Source organism: Aspergillus lucknowensis (assembly GCF_044049455.1).
Source record: "Aspergillus lucknowensis strain CBS 449.75 chromosome Unknown BJX67scaffold_18, whole genome shotgun sequence".
NCBI lineage: Eukaryota > Fungi > Ascomycota > Eurotiomycetes > Eurotiales > Aspergillaceae > Aspergillus > Aspergillus lucknowensis.
This window is the reverse complement of record NW_027263562.1, coordinates 369687-381853: the sequence shown is the minus strand read 5'-3', so window position 1 is coordinate 381853 and position 12167 is coordinate 369687. Positions and strand designations below refer to the sequence as shown.

The 12167-nt window shown below is 50.2% G+C and overlaps 4 protein-coding genes across 4 annotated transcripts; 3 read left to right on the top strand and 1 right to left on the bottom strand.

Moving 5' to 3' along the window:
• Positions 1-1052: 1052 nt before the first annotated feature.
• Positions 1053-1411, top strand: BJX67DRAFT_380951 (uncharacterized protein; the record flags this gene model as incomplete). The annotated part of the gene is made up of 2 exons (XM_071032915.1): positions 1053-1109; positions 1172-1411. The coding sequence occupies 2 exons, from the start codon at positions 1053-1055 to the stop codon at positions 1409-1411; spliced, it is 297 nt and encodes a 98-aa protein (XP_070886584.1).
• A 280-nt stretch (positions 1412-1691) lies between these two features.
• On the bottom strand, positions 1692-3557 carry BJX67DRAFT_387834 (uncharacterized protein; the record flags this gene model as incomplete). The annotated part of the gene is made up of 5 exons (XM_071034295.1): positions 2984-3557; positions 2648-2925; positions 2479-2597; positions 2045-2429; positions 1692-1982 (listed from the first exon to the last, which is right to left on the bottom strand). Exons 1-5 carry the CDS (start codon positions 3282-3284, stop codon positions 1692-1694), a joined length of 1374 nt encoding a protein of 457 aa, XP_070886583.1. The 5' UTR covers positions 3285-3557.
• Positions 3206-4821, top strand: BJX67DRAFT_80330 (alkene reductase). Its single transcript, XM_071035474.1, has one exon. It carries the CDS (start codon positions 3653-3655, stop codon positions 4745-4747), a length of 1095 nt encoding a protein of 364 aa, XP_070886582.1. The 5' UTR covers positions 3206-3652; the 3' UTR covers positions 4748-4821.
• A 1504-nt stretch (positions 4822-6325) lies between these two features.
• Positions 6326-8365, top strand: BJX67DRAFT_352663 (MFS transporter). The gene is made up of 3 exons (XM_071029055.1): positions 6326-6513; positions 6586-7514; positions 7568-8365. The coding sequence occupies exons 1-3, from the start codon at positions 6438-6440 to the stop codon at positions 8141-8143; spliced, it is 1581 nt and encodes a 526-aa protein (XP_070886581.1). The 5' UTR covers positions 6326-6437; the 3' UTR covers positions 8144-8365.
• Positions 8366-12167: the final 3802 nt, after the last annotated feature.

Genomic DNA, 12167 nt, shown 5'->3' with positions numbered 1-12167 from the left:
GATTCCCGCGAGAGCGATATTAGGCCAAAACAAATCCAACAGCAAAGATGATGCCATCAGAGGTGCTGTCACATTCTGGAGACTACCAAGCAGTGATGATATGATTAGGGCTTGCCGGCTGCTACTGGGGATGAGTCACATGATCATGACCTGTGCAAAGAATGCTTGGCATGTTTTCACTGTTTGACGGAACTGACGACGCGTCACCATGGACCATGGGGCCCGGGGAACTCCTGCCGCCCTTCCCATGCTCAAAGAGGTCCACGAGTATTGTTTCAGCTGATGATTGAGAAGTTGTTCAACAAGCCATTTGGCCATGCTCTTGGTCATGATGGCCGGCCGAGGTATCAGTCCAAATAAGATTTCTTGACGGAGCAGGGATCGCCTCCCTTCATCCCTACACGAGTGTGGCGTCCGCCACTTTCTCATCTTCCCAACATCTCTGCCACGCGTCCCACGCTTGAATGTTAATTGGAAGTTCCAAGATTACCAAGGTACTTGTGGACGGCTGGACCTGGACGACCCGCTGGCCGGTCCACACGCGGGAGTCCTGGCAATGTCCACACACGTTTGGCCCGACTACACCATGCCCGAGTCTCGAACCCGCATTCCGTCATTGGGGACCCATCGAACCATCTGTCAAGGGCGGGAGACAGGGACCGGCCACTCATCGTGGCCAGGCCCTGACAATCCCACGCGAGAGACTTTCGAGTTCCTGACCAACGAGACAGAGGATCCGCTCATCTCCCATAGATAACCTGTTTGAGTGGGATTGAGCAGGACCCAAGGGTCCAGTTGGTCTCCACTGATCGTCAGAAGTCACGGCACTTAGTGGCGCAGAATTAATTCCCGAACGACTCTGGAGGGAGGGACTTCGTATCATTTCTCTTCTTATCGTTGTTCGCTCTTGGTCTCTGGCCCACACACGTGCGGCTGCGGCTTCGTGGTACGTATAAATCGCAACTCGTCCAGCCAGCTCTTCCGGGTTTTTCTCCTCCCAAGCCCTCACAGTCACTACCTTGAACAACAAATAAAGACCTATTATCTTCACCATGCAGCTCTTTACCATCGCCGCCGCCCTCGGCCTGGCCTCCATGGCCGTCGCCTCGGTATGTCCAGCTGCTCCTCCCAAACTGAGAGCCCAGTGCCAGATGCTAATCGTCCGCTACAGCCTCCTCACTGGGCTGGTGTGCATCACTCGCACCCAACTCCCAGCTCGACCCTCACCCCGAGCCCCAGCTCGACCCCCACCCCAAGCTCCAGCGCCATCCCGAGCTCCAGCGCCACCCCCAGCGCCAGCCCGAGCCACTCCTGCAACTACCCCCCGGGCTTCCCTCTTCCCTCCGACGCTCCCTGGAGCCTGCCTCCTCCTTGGCAGACCGGATGCCCTGGTGAGGGTCACGGCCGCTAAGCGGGTGAGCCTCCTCGGCAACCAGGAGTTGCCAATTGAGCCATGACATCCGTTTAGACCTCGATGGGAGGTGTTGCCCATGGCGGGGCAACTTTTGTGTATCTAAGCTATGGTATTAGCTAGGGCTTTGACGGACTTCACTTCTTTCATTCGTTCGTTATACAACAATATACTTTGCTAAATTGGATATAGTCTATATCCATGGCTCGCGTGCGTAAGAGAAGATGATCCGTACGAAATATTGACGAGTAGTATATGTATACCGAGAATCCCGGAAATATCAAACAGAAATTTCTTCCCAAAGCGACTTCACCGGTGTGTCGAATGCCTTGTCTGAGTATATAAATCTCCTCAAAGTCACCCGCAGCGCAGGCCAGGACCGATACCATTCTCCGAGTCCGGAAGCGTGGCGTGACCGGAGCAGTGTGATGTATCCGGAACGAATGGTTCCGACTGGAGCGAATGCTCCACCGATATACAGCAGCCAGTGGAGCAAATCGGGGTGCTCGGACCAGATTGAGTCATTATTCGACTGCTGCAGATTGCGCAGGAGCTGTGAGGAAATGTGGGACTAGGATTGATGGTCAGTAGACTACGGTCATCTGCAGGAAATGAAAGAATTGGATTCCTTACAGGAATAACTAAAGCACACCAAACCGTGCAGCAGAGCATGACCGAACATATATATGCTGCTAGGTGACAGCATTCCTGCACCAGGGAGGATCGAGGTAAGGACATCAGCCTAGATTGGATAGAAGCGGTGTGATTATTGATCTGCATCATCAGCATCGCATCGCCCTTCATATAGTGTGTGGCTTGTCGGATGCATTGGAGGGCATGCAAATCCTGCAGAACTTCAATAAGCCCTTCGGTGAGCAGGTCAGACCGTGCCTGGAATCCAGGTGGCAGCCGAAAGAAGTTTGGAACGAACGGATCCCTTGTCCAGCGAAGCTCAGCAAAGGTGGTATGATCGTATCTGCGACGAGAGCCGGCTAAGATTGAGCAATTGAGGTCTTGCCTGTGGTAGGTGTGAGATCCAATCAGAGAGATACGATGTGAGAGCTTACCAAAATATGGCCCTCTTGATCCCTGGGGTGAGATATATGCTTTTTTCCTGACAGAGGGTAAGTACCTGTTGCACTGCGGCCATGTGAAGTTGGACGTGAGATGTCATTCCGAGCCGAGCCTAGAGACTTAGTATTAGCCGGCGCAGTTCGTCGGGGCTGAACTCCCTACCTCCACCCCGGCAAGGAGTAAAATGGCCCCAATAGTTCGTTCTGAAGCAGCCTCGCTCAGGGAACTCATCTTCTCACGGATATAAGCGATTGCTTGACCCTGATACCTAAGACATTCCCGGTCAATGCTACCTCCAGTTGCCGCGAAGGCCAGGGAAAGCATCACAGCATTCAAGAGAGCGGGGTCATCGAAGCTGGCTCGGAAGACGGAGCGGAAGTTCTGGAAGGCAAGCTCTTCTGCGATGCTGAAAACTGGCTCGGGAGCCTGCCTAGCCTTGTCTGGCACGAACTTGTAAGCCTACCAGAGATGATTTCCGAAACATTCTGAGAAGCTTACAATCGCCGAGTAGTGATTGCAGTCTTGACGAATCCACAGCCAGGGTTTCGAATGGATCCAGGGTCCCTGCAGATAGAGACACAAGTGGGCCGACTAGCGCCTTACATTCGTTTACCTCCTTCTCCGGGCTAGTCCTCAGAACTGATACTCGGAAGTTTTCCCTTGACTTCCGCTCTCGCTTTCGTTTGATTTCCAACGCTCGCTTTACAGCGTGTGAGCGCGCTTGACGCCTTTGGATCCGGTCCTTTGGGCCATCGGGGCCCTGGACAGAGACAAACTGGAATTTGCCGGACGATACCATAGTGCCTGGAGTGCTTGGGTGGAAAGGCTGTCTATCTCGCTGTTCAGCCAAAGGAGGGCATGGGCAGCTGACAAATCGGCTGGGCCGAAGCGCGCTAAACTAAATCGGGAAGTATCTTGTTTCCCGATCCGGAAATACCTTGCCCCCTCGTCGGCTTCACTATCAAAGGTGCACGGCATGTTCTTCAACCAGAAGTATCTCACTTCCACCTTAGATTAACTATAACCCCATTGCGTGACCAATTTGTCAGCCTATTCTAATATCATGGCCTATAAAATGTTCGACTTGCAGTGCATAAAGATGCTCAAACCAAGTGACCACTACACGCCCAGTCCTCTATTTCTCTCTTCACATACCCGTTCCTTGCCATGGCCGAAACACGCCTTTTCAAGCCGCTCAAAATCGGCAACGTGGAAGTCACGCATCGCATTGGGATGGCCCCACTCACTCGCCTCCGGGCATCCGACAACCGCGTGCCCGTGCCGATGATGAAAGAGTACTACAGCCAACGAGCCTCTGTACCAGGCACCTTGATCATCAGCGAGGGCACCTTTATATCACCATCATCTTGCGGGAATTTTCCCAATGCACCCGGCATTTGGAGCGATGAGCAAGTAGAGGCGTGGAGGACAATCACCGATGAAGTCCATGGCAGAGGGTGCTTTATATTCTGCCAGATCTTCGCGGCGGGTCGTGCGGCAAGCGTGGAAGTTGCGCAGAGAGAGGGAGTCAGTATTGTCGCGCCAAGCGCTATACCGATTGACGACAACGCACCGGTACCGCGGTCAATGACTCGAGAAGAGATCAAGCAAACCATTCGGGACTTCGCCACGGCTGCAGAGAACGCAATTCGTGCCGGATTCGACGGAGTGGAATTCCATGGCGCAAATGGGTACCTTGCCGATCAGTTTCTCCAAGATGTTAGCAACACGCGCGATGACGAGTACGGCGGGAGTATAGAAAACAGATCTCGTTTCCTTTTGGAAGCCATGGCGGCCATCGGTGATGCTATCGGTCCGGAGCACCTGGGGCTCCGTCTAAGCCCTTGGAGCCGATTCCAGAGTATGCGGATGGCGGATCCGATCCCACAGTTTAGTGATATCATCAACGGGGCTAGCCGTTTGGGACTGGCGTTCCTTCACCTGGTGGAGTCACGAATTTTTGGCGCCAGTGACTGCGAGAGCAATGAGCAGTTGGACTTTGCGTACAAGATATGGAATGGCCCTCTCCTTGTTGCAGGGGGGTATAGCCCGGCTAGTGCGCGGAAGCTTGTGGATGAGGATTATCCCGACAAGGATATAGTAGTCATCTTCGGGAGAAACTTCATCTCCAACCCAGACCTGGTGTATCGGATCAAGGAGGGTCTGGCCCTTGCTGCATACAATCGCAGTACTTTCTACGTTAGTCACTCGCCTGTCGGTTATATCGACTATCCTTTCGCCCAAGGTATTCAACGAGCGTGATGACTCAGATGCCTGCTACTGGTCGACTCAATGAAGACTCTTCTGTGCTCATGAGATAATGAGTTCCTCAGCCAAGAGAAGATCCGCATGAAAGATACCTCTGTCGGTTGAGCAGTCATACGGTTTGGGCTACACTATTGTCCTGCATTCAATGCCCAACGCGCTGGTGATGAGTCGACGTGCTACGGTGGTGAAGGTGCCTGTGGTGGGCATGTGTTTCATGCATGCAATGCGTTCTACTTGGTCTTAGAAAGATAAATATTGTAGTGATTTTCTGACAATATAGAAAACAGTTGACGAAACCCACTAAACCAGCTATCTTGTGCTTTAATGCTATCACTCTTCTCTAATTTAAGTGATAATCAAGAGGTTTATATAGCCTCTTATCTAAGTTGTGGAAAGTTGACCAACAAACAGTACATGTAGATCCATATTAATGCTCAAGATCTGAGCTTTCTCCGAATTCAGACTTTGCCAGTGGTGGGTGGATTATGTGAAACAAGATTTAAACCTTCCTTCCTGTTACCATAGTCTATATTCCCCTCTGGGTGTTATGCATAGGACCTTGATTCGCGATGCATTGCCAATTATTGCCCTCCAAACCTCCACGCTCTGTATTACTTCGGCAACCCCGGAATATATTCGCGGATCCCCCCAGGACTTCCTCCACCCGGCACTCTCGGACCTTGCGAGCAGCTGGGATATGCGGTGAGAGCAACAGAAATTCATGCTTGTCAGGCATTTCGTGGTCCCAAGTACTTCGTGATAAGGCGAGAAATCCCCTGATTGGCAGAAGTATCCTGCGCCCTGGCACAGTCAGAGCCGATCGCTGTGACCACAATATTCTTCATTGAGCACATGATTCAGTTTGGGATCCGCAGTGAGTCATAAATCGTCAATTAGCCAATTTCCTGAGTCAAGGCTGGAGAGCCGGGTGCTTGTGGTTGGTGGCCTGATCATCAATCTCGCAAGCCACACTATAAAACTCTGCCTTACGGCGGATGCTCGGAACTAGGGTTATTTCAAAACCTCCTATTGGAAGTCAAGGGCTTTTCCCTTGCTGCACCAATATTTGAGACGATAGACTTATCCGACTGATGGGTGGGGTGGTCGGGTCGGGGGATACAGCAGACAGGGGTTTGAAAAGCTGAGGGGGTGTTCGAAACCAGAGCTGAAAAACAGCTTGGTGTAGAATTGAAACCTCAGTATCACAAATCTGAAGCAGTCTTCAGGCCCATATCAAGAAGGGAATTCCAAAGTTAAAAAGAAGATTATGTATTTTACCGATGCCTTAGGTGCCTATAATCGAGAGAAAAACATCCTTTTAGATCTTCTTTAGGGGTAAACAGGAAATCAGGGTTTCAAGGCTGATGGACGGTTGGAAAACTTTTTTTTTTCCAAACCTGCTCAGCAATATTCAAACCCTGTTCTCCTGTAGCCCTGTCGGGGAGGAGGAGCATGTCGGGGAGCGGAACAACGGAGACTTTTTAGCAGCAGACGCTGCGAGTTTCTGACAAATTGATATCAGGACAGCATATAAAGGACACAAATTGCACTTTTAGACAGGTGGGCTTCAATTCTTTATAACTTCGTCAAGAGATTTAATACTTTTTTTTCTCCTCTTTTTCCCCCCCCCGCGCATGCCTCTTTGCTCACTCCTACCGCCAAGTAATATTTGATCCTCTTTATAATGGCTACCTTATCTCTGCAAGGGCAGGAGACTGCATCGCAACATACCAAAATTCCACCACCAAGGCATGGCGATGGTAAGTAGGTCTCAAAGACATGATGCAAAAGCTGCGGCTTCTGTGTGCGTTGGCTCACTCATACAAATTCAGACCTAGGTTCTGCACAGACTACTGAAGACGAATATGTTTATATCGCTGATGGCTACCCCATGATTCGGCGGATCATCTTCATCATGGCAGTGTGTTCATCCATGTTCACAAATCAATCGGGCCTCAGCAACAGTATCACAACGCTCGAACTAATCGGAGAGTCCTTTGGTGTCACCGACCCTGGGAAACTCTCGTGGGCAATCGCTGGCTACGGCTTGACCCTAGGCACATTTGTCCTGATTGGAGGACGCTTGGGTGACGAGTTTGGAAACAAGGCAATCTTCGTCCTTGGTATGGGCTGGCTTGCTCTGACCAGCATGATGGCAGGAGTCTCTGTCTACTCCAGCTACCCCGTCTACGTCCTTGCCCGTGTCCTGCAGGGCCTTGGTCCCGCCCTAACCGTGCCTAATGCACTTGCCATTATGGGCAAATGCTTCTCCCAGGGCCCTCGAAATATGGCGTTCGCATGGTTTGCTGCAACAGCGCCCATCGGTGCGATGGCAGGCTTCGTCTTTGGGGCCCTCTTTGCCATGACTTGGTGGCCATGGATTTACTGGAGTCAGGCCTTGGGGGTTTCCTTTCTCTTCGCCCTCTCTATCGTTGCGATTCCAAACACGCCCGTCGAGGGTGAGCGAAAACAGCGACGAACGATTCGCGAGACCCTGGACCGAATTGATCTCCTGGGAGGTGCTAGTGGCGTGACAGCTCTGGTCCTGTTCAACTTCGCCTGGAATCAGAGCCTGGTCACGACGTGGGATGAACCTTATGTCTATGTATGCCTGATCCTCAGTTTCTTGTTCCTGGCGGCGTTCTTTTACATTGAACTTCGCCTAGCTCGCTATCCAATCCTGCCTGTCGCCGTCTTGACCTCCGACATTGCCTTCGTCTTTGGCTGTACAGCAGCGGGCTGGTCCACGTTCGGTATCTGGGTAAGCACTGGATCTTTGCCCTGAGATGATGCCAAACTAAGAAATGTATCTAGCTTTTCTACGCCATCCGAATATGCCTCAATATCGGTGGCCAAACTCCCATCCAAGTGGCTGCCTGGCTTTCTCCGATCCTCGTCACCGGGATAGCAACAGCACTGGTTGTTGGCAAACTCATCAACAAGGTCCCAGCCTCATCGATCATGTTGTTCGCAATGGTTTGCTACTTCCTCACCTCCCTTCTCATGGCCCTGCGACCCGCCCACTCGACATACTGGACCTACTTCTTTTTCGCCACCATCATCGCCACCTTCGCAATGGATTCATCGTTGCCTGCTGCCACGATCATCTTCGCGAACGCAGTGCCCCGACAGTACCAGGGCATGGGATCCAGTGTGGTCATGACGGTTGTTGTGTATAGTATTTCGCTTGGTCTTGGTTTCGCTGGGACCATCGAACTTCAGATCAATAATGGTGGACGCACCGAGGCGGACTTGCTTCGTGGGTACCGGGGTACGCTCTGGTTTTCTGTTGGGTTGACGGCATTCGGCGCTATTCTCGCACTTATCTTTCTGCTCAAGGATCATCGAAGACGAAAGTTAGCTGAGAAAAGAGGAAGAGAAGGAGGCTGAACGGTGAGGGGACCACGCATCGGTCATTCTTTGAAGACCCCAAGCATGATCGGAGGGTTTGATTATATCTACAATGGGTATTTAGACTAGTGAGATAGAAAATGCCGGAGTGTGTGATGGAATTTGGGTGGCGGATAACAGACGGCGCGCGAGGATGATAAGATGTCATGCCATAAAATTTACAACGGTTACACAAACTGCCAAAATTCCAGGTTACAGGTCACTTGACCCTTCAAAAAGTTCACGCGCCGGCCCCACAGGGCTTGGTACACCCAACCGGCGCCTCAACTTTTAAATACAGGACGCTTTCCTTTGAATTTTCTTGTGTCCTCCTAACTAGTCTGAATTCATCTAATGTTTCCACTTCCTGATTAAATACCGGCCTGGGAAGGAGAACACACTGGCCGACGCCCTGTCACAGCCCAATGGAATGCCTGATAATAAGGATAGTCGAACGACGGTGATGCTACAACCTGAATGGTTGGAGGAAGGAGTTCTACTATGGTCAGGCCATTCTGAGCACGGTGCTCGAAATGAGTCCCAGGCAGATGACTCCCCCCTACCCCTGGTTTAGTAGAACAACCCGTGGGAGTTGCTGCGATGGAGGAAACCCTACAGGTTGTGGACCATGTACTAATGGCCAACGTATCAGCCCTGAGCTTGAGCAATAGCACAAAAAGACGTGTTCTGGAGACCTAAACTGGCGGATCAACATAGAAGGACGGCTTCTATTTCAGGACTAACTAGCTATTACAGAAGAAGGAGATCTTATTGCCCAACTACTTAATGAAGTGTATCGTCAAGTCTCTACAGCCCACGCAGGCGTAGCAAAGACAAAGGCCCTAGTCAAGAGACGTTATTACTGGCCGACATGGAACCATAATGTTGCCCGTTATGTTGACAACTGCCTAGTCTGCAAGAGAGCGAAGGAACCACGCAATCTGCCCCCAGGCCTTCTACAGCCACTACCGATCCCCGAGAGACCATAGCAACACATCTATATCAATTTTAGATTGTTCCCCAAATTGAAGAGTAGAAATGATGCAGCCGTTATTACAGTCTGTTGTTTATCAAAACGGTCCTACGCGATCCCCTACAAGAAGACTGTAACTGCCAAGGAGATAGCATGGCTGTATATCACATACATCTACCCCTAGGTAGGACTTCCGGAATCAGTCGTCCCAGACCATAGAGGTTAATTTGTATCTGAATTCTGGGGCGAGTTCTGCAAGATCCTTGGGATCCAGATCAACCTTACTTCCAGTCAGCATCCCAAGGCCAACGGACAGGTTGAGGTCGTGAATCAATAGAGTGCCCAACATCTATGGCCCTTTATCTCATACTACTAGAACAACTAGGACAAATTACTGCCAATGTTAAACCTCTCGGCTGCATGCCTGGTTAGTAAGAGCACTAGAGTATCACCTTTCTTCATTAAATGGGGTTACGAACCGCGCATGTCGATTAATTAGGAAACTGCCACACCATCGATAATGCTCCAAAAGGCCCCTAATTGTGAAGAGGCACAGCAGATGGTGCGCCGTATACATGAAGTGTGGAAGTTTGCTTAAAGAAGCATGTAGATTGCATAGCAAAAGATGAAGATCTATATGGACCATAAGCGCTGCAGTGACCTGTTTGAAGTAGGCAACGAAGTAATAATTACTACAAAAGACTGGAATATTACCAGGCCGAGCTGGAAGCTTGCAGACCAGGTACCTGGGCTGTACAGGATCTTAGAGAAGGTCGGTCATTTATACCAGCTAGAGCTTCCCGATAGCATCAAAGTACACTCAGTATTCTCGCCTAATAAGCTTCGCCGTGCAGCTGCTACAGACCCCCTTCCTAGCAGATTCTAGACCTTCAGGGACCAATTACAGTCAACAATGAAGACGAATGGGAAGTGGAGGAGATTACCACAGTCCGCCTACATAGGAAGAAACTGCAATACAAGACCCGCTAGACTGGTCACGACCTAGATGACTGCTGGTATCCTGCTAGAGACTTTATAAACGCGCCCAGGAAAGTTGCTGATTTCCATACTCAGTATCCTCAACTGCCTGGCCCGCCCAAATGGTTGAACGAATGGTTGCAGGCTGCAGAGGCCGACGAATTCTTACAGCAGAGATAACAACTTACCAATAAGGAACGCAGCGGATATAGACTACTTAGCATGTTTTCACGCAATTGAGGACAATTGCGGTCGTATACCGGGGGGTTGTCACGGCCACCCTACCGAGATCTCAGTGAATACCGTGACTGTAGTGTATACAGATCGGGGTGTAGTGACGGACCAACTACCTTCCCAATTGGGTTAGTCTCGCTTTCGGAGGCCTCTTAACCCACAACACCTTCCTGTATCGACAGCTTCTCTTTTCTTTTTCCTCTCTACGTTTAGAATTTCTACAAATCCTACCGATTAGTTTGATCGCTTGAGACAACCGTAATAATTCCCATAGCTCCCATCAAGTTCACTCATAAGCCAATAATACATTCAAGGGCTGAGCCTCATTCGGATCTACCCAATAATTCGGAATGAAGCGGGTCTTAAACAAAATGATCAATTCCCGCTTATCGTGAACCCTCCACAATCACCGCTATGGTTTTCGTAGGGACCCAAGGGGCGGAATATTCCCGAGATACAGGGCATTGAACGGCAAAAGCCCTTAGGGGGGATGATATTATCACAAGGATCTCATGTGCATGTCGTGGTAGATAGCGTTTTCGACATGAATGATTAATATGAAAGAAAGCTGCAGTCGACAGTCGGAAACCCCAAGGGTGGATTTCCCTGGGGATGTTTAGGAATAGTTACTCACCAGGGTTTATTGCACGCGGACATCGAGCGGCTCGTCTGCTCCAGACGAAATCACCCAAGACCCGTTACCGGTGTCGCTCCATGGAGAGCCGCCGGAACTCCCGGTGGACCCTGACCTTAAAACCATAATCCACGACACATTGTCAGGATCCGATCACTTCTCATCGTTCTGTGACGCCTAGGCGATCATGAGCACCCTTTTAGGTCAGATATGGATATATGCAGCCCAAAACAAGTGACAATTACAGATATGTGCCATGCTGGCCTGAGAGAAGTTCCCTAAACCCCGACTAGTAGGTCTTCATAATTCTTTATCTCATTGTATTTCTCATCCCTCCTGTATAGCTCGTTACGCAACTCCTTGATCTCCGCTCGTAATTTAGAGGCCTCGACATATCTAGCTTGAATCTCCTGATGTAGATACTTATGAGAGTTTTTTAACTTTTCGCGAAGACCTCTAGAATCCTTCGCAGAATAGTGCCCGTTTATGTTGGCCAGAACGAATGTCGCTTGAATTGCTACCTATCGTGAGTGTCGGCCTACTAGAGAGGTTGTGTGATCACGTGACATCGGCTAGTTGTCGGATTAAGGGTTGATCCGATGGGGTAGCTCAACGTTTTGACGTCAGGTTGAATCTTGGTAGAATTGTGTGTATTCTCAAGGTCTGTTTTGGTGCGAGGGCCCTTCAGGGGCAATTCGTGTATAATAGTAATTCCGGCCCGACGCAATACCCGATTAGGTAATCCGACAGTATCCACATTCGAGGGGCGGCTGCGGTCTCAACAACCTGGAAAATAGCGTAGCCACGACGTAGATGTCCCAGCATTCTTAGCAGCAGCAGAATGACTTCACCTGCCATTCAATAGGTGAAGGATGCGCTGGACTCAGCACACCCTTCTCAATTTTCAACCGTGGGGGTTTTTGGCGGCGAAGTGTTAAATTCTTGTGGTTATCTCCAGCTCCTTGTAGCAGTGGGGCTCTCACTCACTGTGTATGTTGCATAGATACCCGCAGCTTAAGATAATATATCATGTTAACTTGAAGTAGAAAATGAAGAGTCCACAGATGCTCCGTACAACTTTATATTCAGACCTTTGCAGCTGGCGTCTCTTCTGCGGTCTTCGACCGACGGATTGCATTTGTTATAGAGTAGATATCGTTGTATACCCGGCTGGACATTTAAGTTTGCTTCCTCCGTATTATTAA

What these genes read in the sequence shown, in the direction of transcription:
- BJX67DRAFT_80330 (XM_071035474.1), top strand. Translation starts at nt 3,653, where the DNA reads ATGGCCGAAACACGCCTTTTCAAGCCGCTCAAAATCGGCAACGTGGAA.
- BJX67DRAFT_352663 (XM_071029055.1), top strand. Translation starts at nt 6,438, where the DNA reads ATGGCTACCTTATCTCTGCAAGGGCAGGAGACTGCATCGCAACATACC. An exon ending in ACCACCAAGGCATGGCGATG is followed by an intron (nt 6,514 to 6,585) that starts GTAAGTAGGTCT and finishes ATACAAATTCAG; the next exon opens with ACCTAGGTTCTGCACAGACT. An exon ending in GGTCCACGTTCGGTATCTGG is followed by an intron (nt 7,515 to 7,567) that starts GTAAGCACTGGA and finishes AAATGTATCTAG; the next exon opens with CTTTTCTACGCCATCCGAAT.